This window comes from Diplotaxodon limnothrissa, linkage group LG14 (assembly GCF_057381915.1).
Source record: "Diplotaxodon limnothrissa isolate DT_005_m linkage group LG14, D_limnothrissa_male_GT1.1, whole genome shotgun sequence".
Classification (NCBI taxonomy): Eukaryota; Metazoa; Chordata; class Actinopteri; order Cichliformes; family Cichlidae; genus Diplotaxodon; species Diplotaxodon limnothrissa.
Genome location: NC_140609.1, coordinates 37000905 through 37028781, shown reverse-complemented (window position 1 = coordinate 37028781; position 27877 = coordinate 37000905). Strand labels below are relative to the sequence as shown.

General features: G+C 43.0%; 1 protein-coding gene across 1 annotated transcript in view; it reads right to left on the bottom strand.

The window, feature by feature from the left end:
• Positions 1-605: 605 nt before the first annotated feature.
• sptbn4b (spectrin, beta, non-erythrocytic 4b) overlaps positions 606-27877 on the bottom strand; it is an 89478-nt gene continuing 62206 nt past the window's right edge. Inside the window, exons 25-42 of the mRNA XM_085370287.1 lie at positions 20151-20414; positions 15652-15876; positions 15340-15429; positions 14833-15111; positions 14467-14597; positions 13689-13893; positions 13219-13464; positions 12819-12953; positions 11033-11277; positions 10665-10803; positions 9998-10082; positions 9682-9878; positions 8534-9552; positions 8343-8403; positions 7923-8179; positions 3312-3482; positions 1091-1133; positions 606-941 (exon numbers count right to left, since the gene is read on the bottom strand). Of these exons, the coding sequence (XP_085226413.1) occupies positions 606-941; positions 1091-1133; positions 3312-3482; positions 7923-8179; positions 8343-8403; positions 8534-9552; positions 9682-9878; positions 9998-10082; positions 10665-10803; positions 11033-11277; positions 12819-12953; positions 13219-13464; positions 13689-13893; positions 14467-14597; positions 14833-15111; positions 15340-15429; positions 15652-15876; positions 20151-20414 (4128 nt within the window). The remainder of the gene's footprint in view (positions 942-1090; positions 1134-3311; positions 3483-7922; positions 8180-8342; positions 8404-8533; positions 9553-9681; positions 9879-9997; positions 10083-10664; positions 10804-11032; positions 11278-12818; positions 12954-13218; positions 13465-13688; positions 13894-14466; positions 14598-14832; positions 15112-15339; positions 15430-15651; positions 15877-20150; positions 20415-27877) is intronic.

The following is a 27877-nucleotide window of genomic DNA, read 5'->3' as shown; positions in this document are numbered from 1 at the left end:
CTGTAAAACATTTTGGCATAATTTCATTCTGTTTGTATTTCCAAGGAGTAATAAGACGTAGTGTAGGATGTCTCGACTTACAGACAGATATATACAGTAAATAGGACACACAGACGAGAAATACATACAGACGGAGCTCGTCTCATAGAAAAAACAAACATGGAACAGCATGAGCTACGTTTTATCGCTCTACCAGCCGTCAGCCTAACAGCCTTCCCGTTGACCGTGATGCGCGTCCCGTCTCTCTCTCGCGGCGACGCTGCCCGGGGCTCCGCAGCACAAAACGCCACCCTGCTCTCAGGCAGTTCTCCGAAACAGCCGCCAGGGGGCGTCGGTGACTCTGTGCGTTCTCACAGAGACACAGAAGAGAGAGAGAGAGAGATAGAGGGGGAGAGCGAGGGAGGTGTCTCCTGCTCCAAATCAAATCCGTCCCGTCTGTCCTATGAGTGAGCCCGGGTCAAACCTTCGATTTCCATCCAAACACGACTGCTCTGTTGACAGTGTTGGAGGCGAAGAGGAGGAGGGGGGCGTTCGCAACCAGTTTATGGCCCCGCCTCCCAGCCAGAGTTCATACTGTGAGCTTCAATCCCAGCTCCCGTCCAAGCTCATTTTTTCTTACTGGACTTTTCTGATCGTTTTGCGTCCGACTTCCCAGCCCGTTCTGACCTCTCCGACCGTTCGCCCCTCTCCCTCTCCTTCTCTTTATCCCTCTCCTTCTCCTTCTCTCTGTCCCGTTCCTTCTCCTTCTCAGCACGCTCGATTCGGTCACCCCGGTCCGAACGCTCGCCACCGCGCTCTGACCTGTTGTCCACCTTGCTCCCGTCGCGGCGCGTGCCCTCGTCGGTGGATGAGGTAGTTGGTTGGGGCTGACCCCATTTGGCAATCTCCTCGTGCTCTGAAATACTGGCGGTGATATTAGTCACCCACGTTTTGAGGTCGTCCTGCGATGGGAGAGAGGGGTGCACAGATGTCAGCTGGCCGGTTCAGTTGTTAACATGAATGTTTTTAAGGTTTTCGATGACGTGCAGATGCACAGTTACAGCTGCTTTCACTATTCTGAGGCGTGCAGGAAACAGAAAAAATGTCTCACCTCATCTTTTGCATGAAACAAAAACTCGCTGCCGTCCTTCGTTCTGCAAAGAGAGAAGAAGAGTTAAACTCAGCCTTAGAGCAGTGGTCCCCAAACTGTGGGGTGGGCCCCATCTGTGAGCCACAGAACTACAGTTACATTCTCTGCGGCCTGCTGGAGCGGGAGGGCTAGTAGGAGGAGTTGGCCGTCCGACTGCGGTCTGGGGTGTGGGGCCTCCCTGCTGCTGCGGAGTCGGGGTGGTCTGCCTCTCCCCACCGCAGGGAAAAGGGTAACACCACCTGGGTCTGGGTGCAATTCCCCCCTCCAGGGGCAAGGGTACCTAGACCCGGTTTGTAGAGTACGCTTGGGGAGTGTGATTGTGTGTACAGCGTCTCTTTATGTCTGTCTCCACGTTGGTTGAGTGTGGAGTGAGTGCATATGAGAGCATGAGGGTGGGAATGGATGTTTGTGTCTGTGTGTGCCTGTATGTCTGTGTCTATATGTCAGGTTGGGTATCAGACGCCACCTCTCTGGGGACACCTCAGGCCCTCCAAGGTTTGGAGGCCTATCTCCACCCACCACCACTTCCCCTGCCGGTGGCGGACTCCCTCAGGTGTCGGTGTGTTGGTGGTTCTTTGTGTCTGGGGGTGGGCGTCCGGGTACACACCGGCTCACTCCTTGGCGGCCGCTTGTCGGGGCCTGGGGCCTGGGGCTCGCTCGGGCCCCTTTGGAGGTGGGGTGCCCCCGGCCTCTCGGCCTGGGGCTCGGTCACTCAGGCACAGCTGGGGGCCGGCGGAGCTCACGGGCGCGTCACTGCAACTCCCCCTGACTTCTGCTCCGCGGCTGCTGGGCGAGCCCTCATCTGGGACTCTCCTCAGCTCTTACTGGGACAGTGGCGTGGCTGCCCCTCTGTTGGTCTTCCATGGTCTCTTGTGTTCTGGGGGCCTCTGGATGTCTGGAGTTTTGATCTCCTCCATACCCGCTTCACACCCTGGAGGACGGGGCTGTGGCCCCCCCACACTCCCTAGCAGATCATTACATGGAGAAACCTTTGGAATGCAAGCATGCTGATCCACACAGGTATGCACACATGGGTATTCACAGACGCGGACTAAAGCTTTCTTGGCTGCTGCCTCAAAGCACACTGTGCGCTGTCTATCTTGCGTGCTGCACAATATCGTTTATTATTTAGTAAATATTGATATCTATGACTAGCTAGTTTATTGTGATGGTGCTTTGTTTTCTCTATTATTATGTTGCTCTTTGTTGTTTGCTGTCTCCTCTGTTTGTTTTTTTTGTTTGTTTTTTTTTTTTCTCTCCATACAGGTGACCCAGGAGTTCTTTTTTTTTTTTTTCTCTCTCTTCCCCCCCCTTCTCACCGTCTCTTCTCCCCTTTGGTTTTCTTTCTTTCTCTCCCCCTCTTTCTCTCATTCATTCCCCCTGTCCTATTTATTTAAAAAAACAAAAAAACCAAAAAAAAAAACTACAGTGTGGAAAAGAGGAAAAGCGCGAGTCATTTGCTACTGCTCTGACTTTTACTTAACTAAAATTCAACTTAGATCAATTTGGAAATCCCCGTGTCTGTGTAGCTTAGACTACTTTAAGTTCTTCTTTAAGATTTGGAAAGATGTTTCACCCTCACTGTATCATGTGTTCTATTTTTAGATTTCTATTTTAGTAAAATATCTTTCTGTAATTATTATGAGGTGTCACACACTTTAAGGCATTTGCTTTTTTAATTTCAGAGAAGAAGTAAACAGCCTACTGATCTCAGTCACCTTTAACCAGCTGCTTCTTAAACACGACTCTCAGCTGTGGTTTAACTACGCTTCTAACGTCTAGTTATCGTCTGTAAACAGGTTCCATCGAGGGAGCTCATCACATCGTGAATCCTTAGCTGACCAATCAGCATGCATCAGCAGGATGCTAACGATTCATGGCCAAAAAAATGGAAGAAAGCGTTGTTTCGTTTCAGTTTGGAAAGATTATAAGTGTCATATTTTTGAAAACTAAAAGAAAATGTGACCTTTTTTGTCTAGAAGCAGGTTTTTAGCTATTGGAACACCAGAATTATGTACAATGGGTTTACTAGATCAAATCTGGGTTTGTGGTTATGACCAAATAAATTACTCACACTGTTTATTTTTACAATGTGCCCAGGCCCTAAAGAGTGAAAACACACTAACGTGAAGCATGAAAGTGCCTGTCTGCAGTACATGTGAGTGCGAAAACAGCCGATTACTTGAGCGTGAAGACGTTCTTCTTCTTCTTGTAGCCATTGGTGACGTCGCAGTGGCAGTGGGAGAGGTTGAGCAGCGGCTCGTTGTTGTAGGGCGTCGTGGTGTTCTTGGCGTCCTTGTAGAAACCCAGCTCCCCTTTATTCAGCACGCAGTACAGGTTGACCCATGATCTGCTGTGGTGGGGGGAGGCGGGAGAGGAAGGGAGGGGAAGAAGAGGAGGGAAAGGTGAGAGGAAAAGAGGAGCATGGGGAAGGAGGTTGGGTGGAGGGGTGGGGGAGGACAGGAGGAGTCAGGAAGAGCTGCAGAATCACAGTCGCTACACTAACACCTCACTCACCTGACCAGAGCAGACAGGTAGGTAGGCGGGATGAAGCAGCCCCAAGAAGGGAAGAGGAAACACACTGCTGAACAAACGCAGACGGACGGACAGACAGACGGAGGAGGTGGGGGGATGGAGGTATGGGGAGGAAGGCTACGTACAGCTTGTGTGCACCTGTGTGCGAGGCTTACATGTGACTTACCTTGGAGGAGACAAGAGGAGCAGCCAGCAGCACCGAGGAAGAGAGGAGAAAAGAGACAGAGGAGTTTGGTTAAAATGCCATTTTGGCAACAACGCGGCTTAAAATCCAGACATGCTCGTTTTCCCTCTGTGAGCGTGTTTACATGCACACAGCATTCCAGTTAATAGCTGACATCGGCAGTACTGTGCACAAGTTTCAGGAACTTGTTTATATTTTTATCTTCAGTCGCCCAGACACACAGTCAGAGTTCTTAAGGGCAACTTTCAGCCACAAGAAGAACAAAGAGTTCTGCAGCAGATGGTGTGGAAGCCAGTGTGAGATTACATAAAGAGACAGCCAGGCTCCACAGATGATCTGTGGCAAATCTCCACAGACCTTAAAAAGAAGTTTCATTTTTGTTTACTTCACTTTGTATTATTTTATTTTAAACATTCTCCTTTTACTTTTAGCAACTAAAACATTTGCACAGTACTGCCAGTATTATTCAGAGCAAGTTTCCGTGTGCAGCTTAATATCCTGATTTCAAACTCAACAGTAGATACACGGGTAAAAAAAACAAAAAAAAAACAATGGTGCAAGTGATAAGTGATGTCTGAACTGCTCACAACACCCATTAAAAGTTCATTCTTGAAATGTTTTTCTATTGTTGGCTCTGTGTGATGGCGGGGAGTGCAGATATCCCAGACGTGGGTCATCTCCAACCACATCCAGAGCTTTGCTTTGCAAGGCAGAAGAAAAATGGCTTAAAGGAGCGGTAAACTAAAGAGTTAATAAGGAAGAGCCAAAACTGTTGGGAAGAGTTGGAAATGAGCGCAACAGGTTCCCTTTAAAAACACTTGAGCTAAAAAAAATGTTCCTTTTAATATCTCTGTTCCTTGGTGTGGGTTTTTTAATGTATTTTCCTAGTTTACAGTAGCAGATATTACTTTTCTCTTCCTGTACATTATGAACAGGACACCTCGGGAAGAAGTTTAAACTTTTTCAGAGGAAATTTGACATGTGAATGCGCTCACAGCTGTAACCTCAATTTAATGCGAAGCATAGATGTGGAAGTTTGTCGTCCACTTTCATACACCTTTCACAGGCACCATACCCTAACAAGGTACCAGAATATTAATGTGCACATCAACTTACTTAGTGTCTCATCGCGTAGAGATGTAACAGAGACAGGTTGAATCTCAGTCCTTCCCTAAATGCATCCTCGCTTTCTTTCTCGGCATCAACCGCTAACAACGAGGAGCACTTTGGAGATTCACACTTGTCCGGATTTAAGCCATTCGACATTGTGCTTTACCTTGCCATGTACATAACAGGGCATGTACATACGACACACTCATCCATTGCCTTGAGTAGGTGCGTGAGCGGGACTCATCCACAGCTGGGAGGGGATGAGCTTTTAGCTGTGCAAGGTCAGCCCAGCCCTCAGGGGGCAGTGCAGAGAGAGACTTTCTTGCTGGTGTCTCTCTGGAAGAAGCAGGGTGGTCATCAGTGGAGGGCAGGCTGTGTGCATAAGTGTGTGTGTTTGACCAGCAGCTCCATCCCACAGCATTCCTCAGCCAGTCAGTCAGTCTCCTGTGTTTTATTCTGTGGGCTCGCGTTAGATCAGGAGGCATCGTAAGCGTCATGCATGAAGTTTTCACATGCGGTGGGAATCCTGCAGGCCTCTGATCTAATAAAGTGCTCTAATTACATCCTAATAATCAGCACTGACAGACATAATATATTCAGAGGCTGACATAAGATTTACATTAGTGAATCCTTTTCCTGCTTCATGTACTCATCACTGATTTTCTTACTCTTCAGTACAAATTAACAACTGGAGGACTGGGCGATATCTCAGTATCTGCTATGAACGAAGATCTTTATAGCAGAAATGTGCAGTAAGCCTTCAGGTCCTTCACTACATGTGCAGACTTATCAGTATAAAATGCATTTACAAACCATGTCGGACATGGTCATCAGCAAAATGTAAAAGAGCCAAAGTTAGTTTGTATGGTATATTCAGCGTTGGGGAGTAACGGAATACATGTACCTGCGTTACGTATTTAAAATACAAAATATGAGTAACTGTAATCCGTTACAGTTACCATTTAAAAAGGTGGTATTCAGAATACAGTTACTTTGTTGAAATAAAGAAATTACACAGCGGTCTTCTCCTGTTTCATATGTTCGGCTATGCCCTCTCTATTTCTGGTAATTCCACGCTGGCGGAAACCCAAACAAAACACGCATTAGGAGGCTCTAATGTCTGTGTCTCAATCCTGCGGCCCATGTCAGCTCTACTTGAGGCCCGCATAATGACATGAAGAAATATTTTTAAAAATTATTGTTCAAAAATTATTTAATATAAAGGCAATAGGCAGAGTGTTCGGAGCCGCAAACCTGTTTTATATACACGCGGAATAGTTTTAATACGAGATCGCTGCTAAAAGTGCAGCCTTACCTAACGTCCACCCTACTGTTACTCATTTATATTAAGATTGAAACATCTAGTTAGTATTGGTATGGAGAGTAACCTGCAGTAATAGTAATAAACCACACAGCAATAGTACATTCATGTAGTTGTAAAAAGTATGATAATATATTAAGTATTCAGAATACGTTACTCTCATTGAGTAACGTAACGGAATACGTTACAAAATACATTTTGGGGCATGTATTCTGTAATCTGTAGTGGAATACATTTTAAAAGTAACCTTCCCAACACTGGGTATATTTAACCTCCTAGGACCTGGCGTCCACATATGTGGACATCACATTTTGGGTTATTTAGACCAAAATAGTCAATTTTGCTCTACATGGTCCTGATATCCACTTACGAGGACATTATACTACTACTGCTCTATCAAAATTTTAAACAAATATCCTGATATGTGGCTCTTATTTTTCTTAAAAACAAAAATAAGGTAAAAAAAATCTTGTAATTCTTTGTTTTTACATTCATTGGGCCCCAATATGCCCAAATATCAAATAGAAATTAAAAATGCATACTGTGGAAGAGTTCGGGTCTTAGGAGGTTAATACATTTTCACCACTATATTTCCAACCCCAGGGAGAATAGCTGCTGTGTTGCTGCAGCTAATGGGGATCTTAATCTATTACACTAAGCTATACCTGCCTTCAGACAGATGTTTCCAGCAAAGAACTACTACTCTTTACCCAGCTGCAATGACCAAAACAGTTATTTACCTTGCAAAACATCTACTGCTACCTAAATTAATTTGTTAGTGTAGCTGTGTGATTATTCTAAAGCTGTAGCTCAGTTTGGCCTCAAAAAGGTAAAAACCCTGTTTTTGAGGTTCTGAAAAGAACATTTTATTGCATGAACTAAGAAGCTTTGATTTGTCTCACATTTTTAACCTTTAGTTAAATAACTCCTTCAGTTTTTATTTTATTATTCATTGTTTGGCAACGCTAACATGACTTCTCCTCGCGGCAGGAAAACCTTAGGAGCAAGCAGAGGTTGCATGCGCGTGCTGACAGGTTAAAAACTCGATATATCGCCCAGCCCTAAACAGCTGTAATCTCCCACTGCCAGGCACAGGCAACACCACAAACTGTGACTACCTCCTTCTTTCCACCACATACAAACACAAGACAGTCTAGAACTTTTTTATGTCAGAGAAAAAGGTAAAAATTCAAACTTCATCTCAATAAAAATATAAAAAGGTAAGATTTCCTGAGAAATGCCAAAGCTCTTCTGAGTATTTTCATGTTGAACACACGATGGAATCAACCTGTGAGCCTGTGTGTGTCATGCATCTGTTCAACATGTCCGTGTGTTAGCCTGTTAGCTCAACATGCTAAAGTCATGCCTCTGTCACTCCTGTTGAATTATTAAATGGAGGAAGCAGCAGTGTCATGAGAAAGTGGTACTTAGAGGGCTGGAAATGCTTTGTTCAAACTAATATTTAAGAATAAGTCGATGAAACAATCATTTTTTCTGCACCTCAATAACCCCTGTGGAACATAAATAGCTTTGAATTGATTAACTGGAATCCCTAAAGTTTGATACTCATGACATCACTGTCCATCCTCCTTCTCTATAACTCCTATCAGGTATCAGGTATCATTATGACCCTGAACACCCACCTATTGGTGCTCTTCTTCAGGCTCTCAATGTCCAGCTTGCGGAAAAGGAAGCCCTCGTGGTGTGCCGTATGTGTGGGCGGTTGGGGGACGATCGGGCTGCTCTGGGCTGGTGCAGATCTGGACCGCCGCGTCGTTTCCCCGGGCTCTTTGGGTCGTGGCCGGCGTCGTGGTTTGGGTCTGTCCCGAGCTCGAGGGCGGTCGGGACGGGAAGACTTTTCTGGTATCCCATTAGGCAGTCGGGGCACCTCACCGCGGGCCTAAGGGTTGGGAGAGGCGATGAATTTGAGTTATGGCTCAAAAGTGAAAAACGTTATTACTTATCCCAGTTTTCTCTTTTTAGGAAGTTTGGTCAAAACTTAGAATTAACCCCTAAACGCCCCCAAATATCACACTCTTTATTTATAAAGACTAAACCCAGACCTGCGCTGCTTCTCTTTCTTGTAGCTGCTCTACGATCTCTGCCATGGTGGACCTCTTGTCTCTGTGGAAAAATACCTACTGTTCACATCACAATTGATTCAACTCCAAAATTGACTACAATAACATTCACTTCTTTTCTGCATAAATATCCACATCCAGATTAAAATGCACTGCAGTACTCTCAGTCTCACCCTCCTGCTGAGCGTCTGTCTGATTGCTCCTTCCCTGTGTCGTGCTCACTGGATTCCTGTCTCTCCAGCCGGTGCCTGTCCCTCTCTCTCCGCCGGCCCTCGTGGCCCCCGTGACCTTCTTGTTCGCTGGAAGTTTGCCTCTCCAACGTCCGTCTCTCCCGCCTCTCAGCCTGTTCCCTCCACACCTCTTGAGGCAGCTCATCCCTGCGCGCCTGGATTAGCTGCTCGCTGGACAGCTGCCGTTCTATCCTGTGGTGATAAGTATGTGTCTGGCCCTGAGGCTCAGCGTGGCCCAAAGGGTCAGTCCTGGATCCTCGAGGCCCTCTGGTGGGCTCGCTGTGCAGACGCTCCCGGCTCGGCTCCTGAAGCACCACCTCGGCCATCACTGCTACCTCTGCTCTCTCTGTCCCCATCATCATATCTCTCTCCCTCCCCCGCTCTCTTGCCTTCTCCAGCCGGCTGGCCACAATCAGAGGCGTCACAGCATCATCTAAGTGTTTGATTTTGGGTTGCCGGAGATACGGGGAGGATTTTGCCTCAATTTCCCTCGCCGCTTGTGCCGGATGCAGGTGACTCATCACCTTTGCTGTCTGTTCCCTTGCTGTGCTGGCACTTTCTCGTGCCTGGTTGGCTGACACTAGCATCGCTGCTGTGGCTATAGATGCAATCGAGGATGCAGCCGGGCGGCCTAGACCTGCAGCCACACCCACTACGCCTCCATCCCGGACATCCAGAGTGTTTCGGTAGCTGGAGCCGTTCATCACAGGGGTGTAGTTGGCGACTGTTGATCCCAGGCGCCGAGCTGCAGATGACGGAGGTGGTGTTGGGGTGGCCGGCGAGGGAGATGGAGGAGAGCTGGCTTCGTTCTGTTCATATATAGTCTGCCTCATGACGGGGGAGACTGGGAGGCGGGGGAGAGTGGGTGGACTATGTGAGGCATCTTGGGGATCCAGGAAGACTTTACGACCCAGGAGGGGAGTTGGGGGCAGTTTACTTTGCTCTGCTTTTAGCTTTTCTACCTGCAGAAAGAAAACAGAACCAGAGATGAAACTACCAAGTCTTCATCAACAATTTGAGCATGTTTGGAACGTGCTACTGAGTTTGTCTAAACTGAGGACATATTTGCACAGTGAGGATGATGATAATACCGTGGTGAGCCGCCGCAGTGAGCTGAATCGCTCTTCCCAGGTGGCAGCTGCTTTGCGGAAGGCTTCATGTCGACGAATCAGCTGTTCCACCTCATCTACGCTCCCTCCAAGCTCGTTGCTGTTGATAAACGGCTCCTGAGCAGTCAGCCATGCCTCTGCCACCACCGCCTCCTGGGCAAACTGGTGAACCTCCAACACTGCAAACAGGACAAATAAGAACACCAAAAAAGAGAGAAAGCATCTTAATTTACTTCTAAATGCCAGATTCCTGCACATCCCTGTCTTTTTTACTTTTTAAGCCATTGCATCCACTCACATTGCTGCAGGACTTCCCAGTGCTTGTCCCACTTCTCAGACAGCTCACGCTCCTTAGCGATCACTTTGTCCAGCTTCTCTTTGATCTGAGAATAAAGATATCACAATTACATCATGGGTCTGTTTAGCTCTATGGATGCTCAGAAAAAATTGAAATATTATAGGGAATCGATTCCTTCTCACACATAAAATATAAAACCTTATGTTTCTTAACATGCATCTCTAAAGTTTTCTGTCATGCATATACTGTCACATGGGTGCAGTGAGATCAGTGTAATCATTAAGAGGAAAAAGCTCAGGCTTCATTTGGTTTTCCACACTTAGTTTCATTGTATAGCAGGCACATCCTTGCTGGTCAAACCTTCTGTTTGCAAGAGGCAGCCAATTAGAACAATTTTTCCTTAAAGGGGGAGGAGCTATAACAGAGATACAGGATGAATTGAGAAGCTGCACCAAGCCCCAGCACGAAAAACAAGGGTGATTTTAGTGAATCATGTAAAGCCCCTCTAGTAGAGCCTAAAACTAGCAATATGACTCTGCAGAGGAGGCTAATTGACTCGTGAGCCCACTCAACCAGAGTCTTCAAAGTTATAAACAAACTGAGGTTTAGATATCCGTGTTTAAATTGGACTTAAAGTGACAGTCTTTATCATGTTTACTCATCTCACCTCTTCAGCTGCAGGGTTTCTAGCCGCCAGCAGGGTTTTTCCCATCTCAATACACTCCAGGATGCTCTGACTGCGAGCCTCTACTTCACTCTTAAGACTCTGGTGATAGTTCATCAGCACCTCTACTGAGGACACGTCCCTGCAGGAACCACACAGAACCTGAACTCACTGAAGACTTTCACTATGCCCACGAATGCTGACCATCACATGCTATTATAATGAACCATAAAAAGCAAAATGATATTTCATATGTACATTTTTTTTAAAAGAAAATAAATGAGTTTGATCTTAAACAGTGCATGTGGTGAACAGATATTGAGGCTGCTATGCAGGGTGCCACATGCATATGTAGAAGGTATTGTAGATACCTGGGCTTCTCTCCTGTCCCTATCTGACAGATGATCGAGTCCATCCACATGATCTGATCTCGGACCATGCCGAAGAACCTCAGCTTGTCAGTCTCTGTGGTGATCTGCACCCGACACTCTTCGCAGGATGTTAGCAGCTCTTTCCAGCACTGCATCACTTCGTGCTCACGGCACGCGATGGCTTCGGCCTTCTCGCCAGCGTACACCGTCCTCAGCTGGGCTGCGCTCTCTTGCAGCTGACGCACCTGGCAGAGCGTGAAGGCAAGCTTTAGTAAACAGCTCAACTGAACAGGGACGAAACAGAATTGAAAAAAGGAAAGAGAGAGTTTGTTTTCCGAGTGACGCACGAAACACAGCTGCCAAGACAGCTGTGTTTCGTCAGGGCCAAGTGGTGCAGGCTCTGTCACCTGAGTAGGCACAGAACATCTGTGCTTTTGCATCTTTCTTGAGTAGCACTGTTCCTGCTGCCCAGGTGCACGACAGAGACTAGATCAAGCAAAATTAAATGCAGAGTAAGAAGATGGTGTTGCCATGAAAATGGCAGACTCACAAAGAACCAAAAACTTTACTATCCAATGAAATAGATTTTATGTGAATTTGATTTAATTTAAACAAATTCACATAATTTAGTTCAGTTCAGTGTTTTTTATTGGTTATAAAAATGCATTAAAGTCTATCATTTCTGGATTCAGTTTCTGATATACTGATATTCTTTACTTTTTAAATCCACATGGGGGGTCACTGCACCAATTAGGATTACTCAGTTAGCCAGGTAACTTCTAAAATAGCATGCAAAAAATGATTTACACTTTTGTAATCAATATTAACAGTCAATGCTAATGATTAATTTTTTTTCAAATTCCAGATGTTATTCCTTTCACATTTAAACTGTTTGCAGTCAGTAGCACAAATGGCTGTTAGCTACTGTCACGGGCTGCCGGGGCAGACCATGTGGAGAGAGTAGAGGACCCAATTGCAGACAGAGGCGAGGAGACAAAAACTGGACATAACGAAAAGCAAGCCTTTATTTAGGGCTGAAAACTCACGAAAATACAACATGGCTAAAGTGAGGAAAAACCTGAACATAACCTGGGAAACTATGACTCTCACTGTGACTTTATACTATGACGAGACAAGATAACAACTATGACTTGACTGGGAAACTGTGACAACGGGTAGGGAAGGTAACACAGACGATGCGACAATGAACAAAGGGAGACAGAGGACTTTAATACACACATGAGGTGATGAGGGGAAGAGGAGACACACGAGGACACAGTTGACTAGAATGAGACATAATGACAAAGGGGAGAGTAAAACTAAACGTAAAAAACCAAGAACACAAAACTCTTTCAAAATAAAACAGGAAACGTGGACATGACATGAGCAACATGAAAACACACAGACAGAAAATACATGACACAGAAAACTGGGACAGACTCATAACTAAGGCGACGTAAAAGGACCTAAACTATACTGCAACTCAAGACGATAACAAAGCAAACACTTAATATAATTTCAGAATTTCATGAACAGAGCACAATGTAAACATAAGAAAACAATACAAAAATAAGACAAAACGCTGGTTCAGAGACCCAGCCCCTGACAGCTACTCGCCATATTGCATCTGTTATGGATTTACAAATAAAAAAATCACTAAATAAGTTTCTATAAAGATTCCTGCAGACCAAATATAGATAATATGAATCTTCTTCCTTTAATTCTCCTTTAATTTTTCCTTAAATGAAGATTAGAGGAGGGTCTGTTGATCGATGTGCAGCTGTACCTGTGTGACAAGCAGCTGAATGTCCTGCTCGAAGGTGTGCAGGAGTCTCTGCAGGGTGCTGGTGTTGGAAGTGCTGCCCTGCCGAGCCCGAACCTCTGGCAACCTTCGATGTTTGTCATCAATCTGGGCTAAAACCTGAAAAAAGGCAGTGGAGAAATTTTGCCTGTTTGTAGGGCAGAAATGCTCTATCGGCACCTGATTTACATTTTTCCTATTTTCTTTCTTTTTCAAGCTGTTCTCATCACGAAGGCCAATGTACACTGTGGTGACCCGACATAAAAGAAGATAAAAGTGTGAAATTAAATTAAATGAATCTGCTCTTTATCATATCCGGCATTATATGTGTGTGTGTGTGTCCTTTGGTTTAATTTGTGGCCCGTCTTGGCTTTGCTCCTCTTACCTCTCTGCAGTCGAAGAAGAATTTGTGCAGCTGGTGTGAAGCAGCGAGCATCTGACCGCGGGTCTCCATGAGCTCCAGCAGGTCGGCCCAGGCTTCGTTCACTCCGTCCTTCCATTCGGCGATGGTGGCTGCTTCTGAGTGGCCGTAGTCGATGAGCTCATCCACCATCTGATTGACGGCTGTCACTCGCTCCTGGCCCACGCTGCCCGTTTCTGACGCAAACTCTGTAAACTTCTCCTGTAGGACCTGGAAGTGTGGCATGTTTTATTTACTGCAGCAAATCGGTCTGCTAATTTTAATGTATTCATTCATTCATTCATTCATTCAAGTCAAATAAAGAACATAATTAGACATTACAATCAAATGAAACCCCTTTTGAGATTTTACTTGTAATATTTAAATTTCAGGTAATAAAATCTGTTACCTGAATCTATTATTCATGTGCAGAGGCCATCTGTCGACACACTTACTGTGACATGCTCATAGTCTTGACCCAGTTCAGGCGAGCTGGCGACCACCTCCCTCTGAGCGATCCACTGCTCCAACTCATCCACCTCCCTGTTGAGCTGGTACAGCCAGTACTGCTGCTCCAGACGGCTCTTCCTCTCCTCCACCAGGTCCTTCAGAGACACGTACAGACGGTCTATCTGTGACTGACGCTTGCTGATCTGTTCGCTGTGGAAGAGAGGAGGAAGAGTGTAAGGTAAGGCACAAAAAAAAAAAAAGCTAGGAGGAGTGTAGCAGTAACTGCTCCCCCAGCTCGAGAGACAGACATCGCTTCTACTTTCAGGATTAGGATTTAAACTTTCCTTTCGGATTATTTATGGATCAGGATCTCGCCATCAGTTAGTGCTTCCCCACTCTCCTCTTTTTCTTTCCCCACGTGGTTTTATTCCATTACTGCAAGTCATTAACGTCTACTTTTTGCTGATTGTCTCTGTCTTTTCTCTGCTTTCCTCTCACACCTCCACACGGTGGCAGCAGACGACTGCCCCCGAGCCGCCTCCTTCCTGTTATAACAGAAATCTTTCTCCCCTTCAACAGAGACGATCGTTTTAAGGTTGGTTTTCTTTCTCAGGTTTCTTTACCTCATAACACAAAGCTCTTGTTGTGAAATACTGCTATAAAAATACAACTGAAGTGAATGATGAAAAACCTTTTATAATCCAGAGATTCGGTGCTTTTCTGTATTTAAGATGTTGTGACAGAAATTTCTGTCAGATTTTGTGCATGTGTTTAACTGCTCACCAGTCTGGATGTCCCATCTCCAGCAGCTGCCGGCACTGCTGTGAAAGCAGGCCGATGGTCTCAGCGTAGTCTTCGATGGTCTGTTCTAGGACCAAATGCTTCTTCAGCAGCTGCAGCGTGCTCTGCTCATCCTGGCAGGAGGAGGAAGAACACACGAGAAATGACACTTTAATTTCAGTATACACACACAGAATAAAACTGCATGTAAAAAATCCTGCTCACATTAGAGTCCAACAAACACAGTATCACATATTCAGATGACAATCGCATATTCTGCAGAGAACTGTGTGTGTAAGACGGCTCCTGTGATTTTAAAGAGTTTTTTTTTTTACTTCAATGATAAATATTTCAGACAAATAATTTTACCTTTCCCTTCTCCTCATTCATCATGTGCAACTCCTGCTCACTCAGCCAGGCCTCGACCTCGGCTGTATCGAAGTAGTACTGCTGGGCCTGGTACATGGCATCCAGGACCAGCTGCCTCCTCTCAGTCTCGGCCCAAAGCAGAGCCCACAGCTGGGACAGCTGGTCGTGACCTGCCCTGATGCAGTCTGCCTCAGGGCTGCGTATGGAGCCAATGATCCCCGCCCTCTCCAGGACATCATCAATTCTGCTCCTGTGGCTCTGCAGCTCCCTCTGAAGATTCTACAGCACAGGCAGAAAGAGCTATTTAGATGTTGAGAGTGTAAACGGATGGATCAGAACTCAGAGGCTGGACATTATCTTTATCACAAGTCATCAGTTATTTAGTGACTTGAGCTCTGCGTTTAAAGCTTTAGGGTGCAGGGGGTCTATCGTGAAGAGGAACGGGACCTCTGTTAAGGTTTCAGGCTAAGGCTGCAGTTTAATTAGCAGCTATTCAGGTTTTCTTACCTGGTTCTTCTTCATTAGCTGCTGCACAGCCTGCAGAGTAGAGCCGTGCTCCTGAGACATGGCCATCGGGAGGCGTTCCTGGACCCACAACTTCAACCGCAATGGTATGACGAAAAGAAATGAATATTTGTACATGTATGAATATGTGAACATGCATGTCCACACCTCATGTACAGATTAAAGAGAAGCCTGGTATATTTCACCTCAATTACAAATAGATAAAAAAGTAACAATAACAAAATTAGAACATGCAATAACACGACTCCTGTGTTTTGTGTAGTGAGTGTGAATCTGGTTGTGTTGTCAGCTCACAATCTCATCCTCCAGGTCTCGCCCAACTTGATGAACTTCCTTGGACGCCAGCAGGATGCGTCGCCTCTCCTTCAGCGGCTCGATCAAACGCACCATCCTGGCCTCCACGGCGGCCTGTCGCTCTGCAACCGTCTCCTTGACCTGCGTCTGCTGCGGGATGGAGGATGCCTGCACCTGAAGCTGCCCTACCTCCTTATACCATTCCTCCATCTGGGTCTCCAGGGTCTGAGGAGGAGGAAGAGGAGAGGGTGAGTGTAGTTACCGGGCAGAAGAATGTAACTGAGGCAGGAGAGAGGAGACAAGAGAAACTGGATGGAAGAAACATGTCATCATGTGAGAGAAGATAAAAATGACATGAGTGAGATGAAAAGAGTGTGGCAGGAAACAAAGTTTACATGATTTTAGTTTTTTTCACTTTAATGTAGTTGTTTTATTCCCTGTAATACTGATTTTATTTAACTTTTTAACTTACCACGTCAAAGTTTATAAAACATCTTTTTAAAAACTGTAATAAATTCAGTAGATTTATATGTATTAAGCAACAGATGGATAAGATGAGACTGAGGATAACCCAAAACAGCACAAGAACAGGTGGTTAACAGACATGAAGTGTAGTGAAGGTTACTGTACCCCTTGCCAGGATGGATGCTGGGTAGTGGAGTTATGATGATGTGGTAAAGCAGTGCTAATGGCGGCCTGTTAAAGGAAGCTGTAAGCGGCATGCTGTGGGAGAGGAGAGCGAGAGATGTCTGGTGAAATGATGAAACAATGAATGGATGAATCTGTGCGTCAGCCCGGGTCGAACCTGCTGTATAAACGAGTTCCCGCCTTGCCCAAACCACCACGGCTGGAGGGCAAATTGCGAGTTACATCCCAAGATCACACGTTGACTGGCAGATGTAATGCAAGTGTGCCCAAATTTGGATTCTTTTATTGAGGTGACAGACCAAAAAAAGAAAGAAATGCATATTCATCAAACTAGTAACCCAGCTATTTAAGAAGCTCAGGCTCCAGACTTTTCTAAACACTCAGTTTTCTTTCACTCTTGGTTTTGTATGAGGGAATATCTCTAATATGGTTAACAGGTTGCTGACCCCATTTGCAGTTCCTATCCTAAAGGGAGGGGAAAGGAGCTACAACAGTTTTTCTTCAGTGACTAGATGAACAGAGGCGCTTCACCCAGGCCCAGTGTAAGATAAAGGAGGACACATGCAAAGCTTTAACCTTGATCTGATGAACGTTCAGCAATTTGTTCTCTATGCAAACTGTCATGCATGCAACAGGCTTTTTTTTTTACTAGATCTATCGACCAGTCCACAAATGTGAATAAAAATGAGTCCAGTGCTGTAACAGAGACCCGTAAACTGTCTGACTTGCACAAATCTATTTATTTGCGATGTTCCAAATATCACCTGGGTCCTGGTTCATTGACCAAGCGTTTTGGTTTCTTGGGTTTTGTTTATTATTAATGATCCTCGTGGCGATGCTTAGGTTGTTTATTTTTTGCGTACAGCTTTGCCCTGTGTCATGCCTGTGCTCAACCTGTTTTATTTTGGTAGTCTCACGTCTCTTGTTCCCAGTATTAAGCTCCAATAAATACTGATTATGATGGTGTGTCTCCACTCCACACAGGTGTCTCCACTCTGGCCAAATCGCCCTTCAGTGTATTGTATTGTATTCTATGTATTGTATTATGTACTGTGTACTGTTTGAGTCTCCTCTTGTGCTTTGTCGAGTGGTCCCTCATTGCTGTAATAATAATAATAATAATAATAAATTTTATTTATGAGCACCTTTCAAGTCACCCAAGGACACTTTACAATAGGATAAAACACTTAGTAAAACAATGGCAGAATAAGAACAATAAAATAAAGCACAAGATAAAATGAACAAACAGTGGATTCACAGTGAATATGCAGATTTGAACAGATGAGTTTTGAGTTGGGATTTAAACTGGGGGAGAGAACCAATATTTCTTATTTCAGGGGGCAGAGAATTCCACAACCTGGGAGCAGAGCAGCTGAAAGCTCTGCTTCCCATGGTGGTGAGGCGGAAGGAAGGTACAGTAAGCTGGACAGAAGAAGAAGAACGAAGTGAACGGGCAGAACAAGTGGTGGTTAACAGGTCAGAAAGGTAAGAAGGAGCGAGGTTATGAATGGCCTTGAAGGTGAGCAGAAGAAGTTTGAAAATTATCCGGAATTTCACAGGGAGCCAGTGAAGTTCCTGAAGAACAGGGGTGATGTGCTGGTAGGAGGGGGTTCTGGTGATAATGCGAGCAGCAGAGTTCGGAACCAGTTGAAGCTTATGGAGGGATTTTTGGGGGAGACCATGCAGAAGAGAATTGCAGTAGTCAATACGGGAGGTAACAAGACTATGTACAAGAATGGACGTAGACTGGGTGGAAAGAGAAGGAAGCAATCTGTTAATGTTACGTAGATGGAAGTAGGCAGAACGGGTGAGGTTATTGATGTGTGATTTATAAGAAAGTGAACTGTCTAGGATGACACCAAGGCTCTTAACCTGAGGAGAAGGGAGAACTGTGGAGTTATCGATGGTGAGTGAGAAATGGTTTGCCTTCAAAAGGTTGGATTTGGTGCCAATAAGGATCTCAGTTTTATCCTCATTGAGCTTTAGAAAATTAGAGGTAAACCAGGATTTTAACTCGGATAGACATTCTGTAAGGGAAGAAGGTGGGAGGGAGGAATCAGGTTTGCAAGAGAGATATAACTGGGTGTCATCAGCAAAACAGTGAAACTGAAGATCAAATTTGCGGAAGATGGTACCTAGAGGGAGGATGTATATTATGAAGAGAAGAGGGCCTAAAACTGAGCCTTGGGGTACACCAGAGGTGACGGGGAATAGACGAGAGCGGAATGATCTTAGTTGAATAAACTGGGAACGGTCGAGGAGATATGATTGAAACCAGGTGAGGGGTGTGTCAGAGATGCCGAGAGAGGAAAGTCTGCTTAGAAGGACAGAGTGAGAGATGGTGTCAAAGGCTGAGCTCAGATCTAAAAGGACGAGAATGGTGAGAAGACCAGAGTCAGCTCCGATTAAGAGATCTGTACCCTTGTTCCATGTTCCTGAACTTCTAATATTCCTGAAATTCTAATGTTTTCTGGACATTTAAAGCCTGCTCTTTATTTTGGATTCTTCTGGACTTTAGCTTTTGCATCAACAGCATTAAAAGCTGATGCTTTGAGGCTAGTTTCTCTGTCCTGCAACTCACTTCTCACACAGCAACACATGACCAGAGTAATTTCACTTTCTTCATGGTAAACCGTGTGTGGACGTCTGCTGCAACACTGGATCTGTTTGCCTTTCTGACTTGCCTTATGAAAAAGATGTGCTACACCGTTCTTCAAATATTTAAAAATACCTGGAGTAAACAGCTACAGTGATACTAGTACTAATAAACGTAACAGGGGTCAACTGAACATTGAAACTTACTAAAGTTAGAGTATATTGTGCTTACAAATAAATAAGCACTAGCTGCATCCACTCACAGATGCCATGTTTATGAATAAGCACAGATTACTATTTTTACTCAATAAAACATCAGTTTTCCCACTACAGAGGGCTTATCTCTCACTCTGATAGAATTATACATGAACCAGATGTCTAGTGTTTAAAATTAAGATAAATGAAGATTAATTATGACCTTAATGCTAGTGTGTGCCATAAATAAATTATAACAAAATAACCAAATACGCGACAAACACAGATTGAGTCCAATAAGTCACAAACAATCAGCCTTTAACCAGGCAGAACAATCAGCATGATACTGGCAACTATATGTGAAAATATTAAAAACTTGTCACCGTCTGTATTTGTAAAATGATCTTGGGATGAGACTTGTGTTAAAGCTCACCTGGTTTGCACGAACACTGACGGCTTACGTTGTGTCCAAAAACCATCAGCGCAAATTAAAGATTAATGCTGGCGCGAACTTATGAGAAGCTGACTTTGCTAAAATGAGATGGAAAGCAAACAGAAAGCTGTGCAGGCGCAGCGAGAAATGTTGCTGTTAGTCATTTTCAAACATGAGGTTTTGTTTGAATATTAATGAGCTGAGGCCATCTCTGTGTAGCGACAATAACGTAAACAGTGATTCACTCTGAGATGGTTCAACATGCAAGGAAGCAAAGATGCAGAATTACGTTAACAGTTTAGGGCAAAACTGGGCTAAAACTACGGAAAAACTAAGAAAAAACCCCAAAACTCCCCAAAAAATCCACCCAAGAATACAGTTATATAAGGATAAACCTCAGTTAATTTGATTTTCAGTTCATTTACAGTTAAATATTTATTATTATCAGGTTAAAATTCAATAAAAGTCTAAACTCTGGAAACCAAGAACTCACTACCTGACAGATGAAACAGAAAAAGCATCTTTGTACAAAGAAATCATAACTTAAGCCACTTCAGAGGTTAGAGGAACGCATCTGTGGGTGAAATGGCTGCAGCAATGTGCCAAAAACCACTTGAATGTTACGTACATGCAGTTTTTTGAGCTGCTTGTTGACGGTGGTGAGGTCCTGTCCCTGGTCGACGTAGGCCAGTTGACCCTCGAGCTGGCCCAGTCTCTGGTCGAGGCTTTCGTAACTCTGCACCAGCAGGTCGGCCTTGTTGGCTTCAAAAAGCTGGCGGGCTTTTGCCTGAGTGGTGCTCTCCAGATCCTGCCAGCACTCCCTGATCTCCTCCAGCTTCTTCCGCACCACCGGGCTGAGCTCCGGCTTCTCCTGGATCAGTTGCTGGCCCTCCTGGATGGACAGGAAATGAGGGGGAACACAGAGGGAGACGGGGGAGAAAATTAAGACCTTTTATGTCTTAATGCGAAAGGATTATTCATTAACATACCGAAAATGTATAATTAGCCCAGAGTACACGTAGATCAGAGGCAAATGTGCAAATAGAACATTTACTACTGAAAACAAAAGGCAATTAAGCTACAGACACTTCATAATCACAAAGGCATTAAAAACACACAACCTATTATGATAATAAGGCCATTATGTAGTTTAATTAACACATCAATCAGTGAATCGACATCTCTAATTAGCACCTGGGGAGTACCAACATAAACGTAAAATCTCTGAGAATATATCGTTTTCATGCAGATCACTTGGTCTGCACCGCTATGCAAATTTTATTTAAGCAAAAATCTAAAATGTTTATGGAGATTGCACTCATAAATCTAAATCTAAAAGTTTATGTCAAGCGGACATTAAAATAGCTTTATGAAAGTGGGGTCGATTTCTCTATTTGTAATAAAAATAATTATTGATCTCTAATCCACTTTTCACAATAAAAGCGTGGTTGAAAATCTGTGCAGTGTAGGATATCAATGACGTTGTACATAAATAAACGAAACTATGAACCTAAAGCATTGAAAATGAAAAAGTCATTAGTATACCAATTTAGTATTCAACCACCAGAAAATTAAATAGTAACAATTTTAAATATTTTTAATAGAAATATCACACTCTTTAGCGTCTTAACTCTTAATTTCATACATTTCTAGCTGTTTCTGGGTTTTATAAGTCATTTTTGGAAGTTTTGGACAGACATTTAGAGACTGCACAATAAATTGAGAAAATACTAGTAAACAAGAAAAAATAATAATCATAATCATTACATGGAGATGTGACGTAATAACGTGTAAAAAATAATATATAAAATACAAAACATATAAAAAATGAAGCAGGTATAAATTTATAAATGTGCTTCATCGCATTTACAAGTCTTCCTGTGTTTGAATATTGATTCTGTGGAAATGTTGTGTGTGTGTGTGTGTGTGTGTGTGTGTGTGTGTGTGTGTGTGTGTGTAAAACCTCCTCCTACTAAAATACCTCATAAATTACCCCACACGTCCCTTCCCCCATCTCTCTCGCCTTTTCATATTTCTGCCCCTTTTGTACCTCATCCCATTCAGAACCATTACACACACACACACACACACACACACACACACACACACACACACACACACTCTGTATGAATATCAATTAGATGGGGGAGGGATTTCACTGAGGAGGCGAAATGAAAAAAGTCTGGGAGCAGGTGAACATGAGGTGCTGGTTTGTGTGTTTATTAGAAAGAAAGGGACCTAAAAACATCCCCCAATATGAACAAAGAACAAAGGATTTCCTATAAACAAACATAGAAAAGCATTAAAAATCTAAGGAATTAACTGTGGGCCAAACTTCCAAAGTCCATTTTAGGAACACGGACTTTAAATTATTTGATATACACTGGAATTAAAATTCCAGCTTAACTTTGAAAAACAACAAACTGGCACTCGTAGCTTGCCAACTTGTCTTTATCAAAAAAATAAAATAAATAATACTTGGTAATGTGTGGATTACTGTGGATGACTGTGCTTTTCTTTGCATCTCAGTTCCTTGGTCAAAAGTTACGGACTGAAGCCTGCTACAAAAACTCCTCTGACCGCTATGGATAATCTCCCTCTTTATAACAACGTAATAACAAATATACAGGGGGTGAATACTTTTATAACTTATTCATTTGTATCCTTTTAGTTACATTAAAGATTACGCTTTATCTGACTAAAACTATGGCTTGCTGTGTGACACAGACCATCCACAAAGCTCTTGCTTTAGTCACGAACAGAGATGGGCAGCGTCCATCGTGCGTGGGAAGAAAACTTCTTTTTACAGCGAAACAAACCCCTAAACTTCCAAGCAAGCACCGAGTGCGCTATGACGTAATGGGAAACTCACAGAGAAACTCGCGGATTCTTCAACTGACCGCGGCACACCTGCACCAGGGTAAACCTCCGCCTACCACAGTCCTGCTTTACAGGTGAAAATAGAGCAACAGGACCGCTAGTCTTTGACTTTATTTATTTTCTGCTGCGTTTTACTTGCATCTATTTGAAAGACTGAGTGTAAACACAAAAAATATTTTATTTTATGTGCTGGAATGTGTAGAAAAAAGGTTTAAATGGTAAACTCATTTATTCAAGTCAGAGAATGTTGCATATAATTACATTTTTGCTTGATGCATAAAGTTAAAAGATTAAAACTAATAAAACAAGTTTAAAAAAAGAGACTTTTCCATTTGATTACATTTTGTATGATGGATTATGCAGAAAAAGTAGAATTGGGCTGAAAGATCTATCGCTTTATCACCTCTTCAGGTTGTAAATCGTGTTTTTAAAAAGTAACTAAGTAACTAAGTAATTAATTACTTTTGAAAATAAGTAATCAGTAAAGTAACGGGATTACTTTTTTGGGAAAGTAATCAGTAATTAGTTACTGATTACTTTTTTTCAAGTAACTTGACCAACACTGGTCACGAATTAGCTGATATGTGCATATGTGTGTTGGATGCAGCTTGCTAACATTAGCAGATAACTTTGATGAACAATATATGGTAAATCCTGCATAAAAAATTAACATGCAGTGGCTAAATTGCTAATGTTGAAGCTTCGAAATGCACAGTCCAAAACCAAAAGTTGACATCAAAATGCGTCTATTCTCAGATTATATCTAAAGTCCTTTCAGGTTCCTCCGAGGACCACAAACATGGGTGAAAACCGCACCTGTTGGAGGGCAAAATATGAGACAACCATAGCCTGTAAGGTTCATGTCCAGTTTGAATTTAAAGAATAAGTAAAAAGGGTTAATCGTAAAGATGTGAAAATGTGCAAAACTTTATTTTAGATTTGATTTTACTGTGCAACAGAAACTGAAAGGACGGACATTTTTTAAAAATATTTTTTTGAGTTGTCTGACCTATTTTTCTGAAGAAAAGGTTCAATTTTCCACCATTTGGTTCTTGGTGGGTGGTACTTTTCAGACTGCCTCGAATTTTCACCAGGATGCTAAAGTATCCTTGAGCAGTGACTCATCATCCACAGAGGACAACATCCTGTCTCACTCACTCGAGTTATCATAAAATCTGCAGACATACAGAGCTGCATCATGACTGGAAACTGGAGCCCAGTGATGAGATAAGACAGCTTCCGGTCCAGACACCGAGATAAGCAGGGCAGTTACGGGAACCTCTAGGCAACACCGAGGTGTAAATGTGAGTGAGAGTAGGTCATAAAAACATCACTCACTGAAGGTCAGCCCAAACCAACAATCTACCGAAAAATACATTTTGATGAGGTAACAGTACAAAGCTAGGTTTGATATTTGAAAGTAAAATGTATTGATGAGCCTGGATTTATGAAACAATAATCAGATTTATCTCAATGCTCTACTATTTACTGGTTGTTTGTGCAGCTGTCCATTAAAATATAAAAGTATATTTTAGATCATGCTTAGCAATAACTGCCCAAAGAAGTGCCCGGCGTTTCCCGATGGTTGCTGAGTGGCCAGACTTCCTTCTAGAACTAAGGAGGATGGAAGACAGTATACTGTAGTGCATATGGTACTCTATATCTGCCGTATACACACCATATCTGCAGCTGCTAACTTAATTGCCACTATCTGGGTACAAATGGAGAGGTGAGAAGAAAAAGAAGCAAATATCTTCACACAATCCTGCACTGTTTTTACATCAACACACACAAACACAAAGAAGGAGAAGTGGAATTGTAAGCAGACAGACCACTTTCCGATCCTTTCCACTGCTAGTGCGTTACGTCAGCGTTCATTCTTGTGTGGTGTCCCTCCGGCTGCTGGTGCGTGCCATCCTCTGCGGTGAGTGGGAGGGTTTGTGTGGGCTCGAGCAGCTTCACCCACTAGCTCAGAGCTGCTACTCCACACTACTCATACTGTGTAAACTGAGTCTGCAGTTCAGAGAGGAGCACAGTATTCCACAGCGCATACAGACAGCATCTGTAGACATCCCACGCCAAGCGGGGAAATCTGTGTGAGCCCCACCCCGTACACTGAGCTTGGAGTACCTTTACAAGATGGGTCAACTCACTGTAGAAATACTCAGCCTGTGAAATCAGTTGAATAATGTCTTGTCATTAGATCAGATTACAGATGCCAACAGGAAATAAAGCATTAACCTTTTTTGGAGATTGAGACTTCACGTTAGGATACTGTTGCACTGATGCTAACTATTACTTCTCCCTTTAAGTGAACATCCTTGCTATCAAAAATAATAATTTATTTCAGTAAATAAAATTATAAAATAGTTGTTTTTGAGGAAATATTCCATTACTGAAGGCCGATTAAAACCCCTCAGTCACAATTAGAGTTAAATCATCTGTTACGCAGCAGCTGCCTTCAGTCTGAGTCAGAACTGTCAGGATATTTTTATTCTGAAAGGACTAAAGTCAGAAATATGTTGCTTATCGTTTTCCTCTTCTTCAGTATTTGCAGTAGTGATTATGGTGTGTCAATGTTTAGCATAGAGAGTGCAATCTCCATAAACATTATTAACAAATATAACATGCCAGCAGGGAGCGTGACAATGAATTATTTAACGTGGAACATTATTATTGTGCCGTGGGGCTTCAGACTCAAATACACAGTGGTACTGCTCCATGTGGGAGGGCCAGTTCACCAGTGACCAAAGCTGCCCATGTGCTGGAAGCTGCCACACAATGTTCATACGTAACTCCCCTCCACAGCCCACAGTGTGTCTTTTTCACACTGAAAACAAAAAGTGGAGATAATTAGGCACTAATATAAAATACAATGACACTATCGGTTGGTTTTCCTCCTGTACTGTTCAGTTCTTTCAGGTCACCACCCACCTCTGCTCTGTTACAAAAAGGCTGAAAAAGGTGTTTAAATGGACATATTTCACTTCTCTTTCATGTCTACTCATCCATAATCTTAACTGCTTTCAAAGCTTAGGGTTGCAGGGCAGCTGGAGACCAACCCAGCTTACATCATATATAGTATATAGCATTACAAATGTTGATACTATTATTATACATACGTTTCAGATAATGAGGGTAGTGTATATACAAGTAATCCAGTCAAAGCCAAAAGCTCACTCTTCAGACTGCTCTAAAGAATTGTTTACTGCTTTTAAAAAGACAGGGGCTCCATGAGATCCACGTATATGGTAAAAATAATTATTTCAAACTAGAGATGGACCGATCCGATATTACGTATCGGTATCGGTCCGATACTGACCTAAATTACTGGATCGGATATCGGAGAGAAATAAAAAATGTAATCCGATCCATTAAATATCAAAAAAGCACCTCACAAAACTTGCGACATGGCATAACTCGGCTCATAACCGTAGCACGTTGGAGCAGTGTGCATCAGGTGATAGAGCGGCTGTGGCGTGCGAGACCTGTCGGTGGTCTGGTTCAGCATTTTGAGCCTCGCTACCAATCCGGCATTTCATCTCCGAGAAAGTGATCCCAGAGAGAAGTGAAGCAAGTGTGTAAGTTCATCTCTGAATGTTTGTAAAGCATTCCAGCTTTAAGCTTAACAACCGAAATATGGAGCGACTACCTCTTCTCTCCCCCTCCCTCTCCCGCTGCTACTTCAATCATGAAACTGATTAATGATCAGCTGATCGGCTTTTCTGTCGCGAGTCCGTCTCTCTTGTTTGTTTATTGCTCACTTTGCGCCAGAAAGAGGAAACCAGCGGCTGAACAACAGCAGCACGTTTAAGCTTGATAAGCTGTTGTTAGAATTTATTTAATATTACTTTCTACTCCAGGATCTTTTTCTACGTAGCTGACGGCTGGTAACTGTGCAGGGGCGGATCTAGCAAAGTTTAGCCAGGGGGGCCGATAGGGCATGAACAGGGAAAAGGGGGCACAAAGACATACTTTTCTTTCTTATTCTCATTTAAAATGTCGAGCTTTTAATGAATAATTATCTGACACCCAAAGTTTTAATCTGATGTAAAATATATAGAAGTCCATTACTGTATATAGTAATTGTTAAGTCTAATATAACCTAGTAAGCTATAGTACTTTTTCCTTTGGGAAGATACCATCTGTGCAGTCTGCAATTCTGTTGAAGAAAGATGTTGAATCTATTTAATTATTCTTGAAAAATAATTGATTTCTGTGCATTTTTTTTTTCACACTGCATCAAATTAAAGTTGATTACGTCGATTAAGCATCATGAGGTGGAGGGTGGTTCCCTATTTTTTATTTTTTTGCTGGGAGTTTTAGAAGCCTATTAGTTAGGTTGCTTACTCTTTAAAATACCAGAATAGGGAGGATGGAGTAGGCTTAAGTTTATTAGATTGATCAGTGTTGCTGAACTATGAAATATTTTGGGTGCAGTGTATTTTTTGCATACAGGTATAACAGAATAGCTTTAGTGTTTTTTTTTTGTTTTTAACTTGAGTTTGAACTTATACAAAATGCAGCAAGATGTTAAAAAAACAGTTTGAATTCATATCAGTATTGGCCGATTTCAAATTTATGATATCGGTGTCGGTCATAAAAAAGTGGTATCGTGCCATCTCTATTTCAAACTACAAGTCACTTTAAAAAGGAAAAATATTGCTTTAAATCTCTTTTTTAACCTCCTAGGACCTGGATGTCCACATGTGGACATCACATTTTGGGCTGTCTAGACCAAAATACTAAATTCTGCTCTACAGGGGCCTGATGTCCACTTACAAGGACATTATACTGTCACTATTGTATTGAAATGTTCTCATATGTGGATCTCATTTTTCTCAGAAACAAAAATCAGGTTAAAAAATAAAAAAATAAAAAAAATAAAAAAAAAATCACATAATTCTTTGTTTTTACATTTATCAAAATGCCATGAAAGAGTTCGGGTCTTAGGAGGTTAAAGTACTGATGATGAAAAGCACCATGTTGATGTGATTAAAGATTATTTAAATACTAAGACCCAGAAGGATGTGAGAGAATATGTAAAGTGAAGAAAAACAGGAAGTACAGTCGTGCAGGACAGACAGGGAGAGTCTGATGGAGCACTGATGCTAACAGCAACAGATCATCCTCATTCTGCTGTCTGGTGTGCGCTTCACAGCAGACATCTGCTCCCGAGCCTCCCCTCTGCCGCTCTGTTGGTCAGTGGGTCTGTCACGCTCAGGCCACTGAAGCTACCGTGTCAATATTTACATGTAAAAAAAATCTGCTCGTCCAGCCAAATGGAACTGCTTACTTCAATCCAGGTTGAAGTTTTAATGTCAACTCTTGGTCAACTCTGACATAAGGTAAGAAACCAAACACAGGGTCCAATGAAGTCTAAAGACTGAAAACATATTTATAATATTTGCTACGTGTCCACAGTCTTCAAGGAGATACAACTACAAATCAACATTACTTCTTCAAAAGAAATAT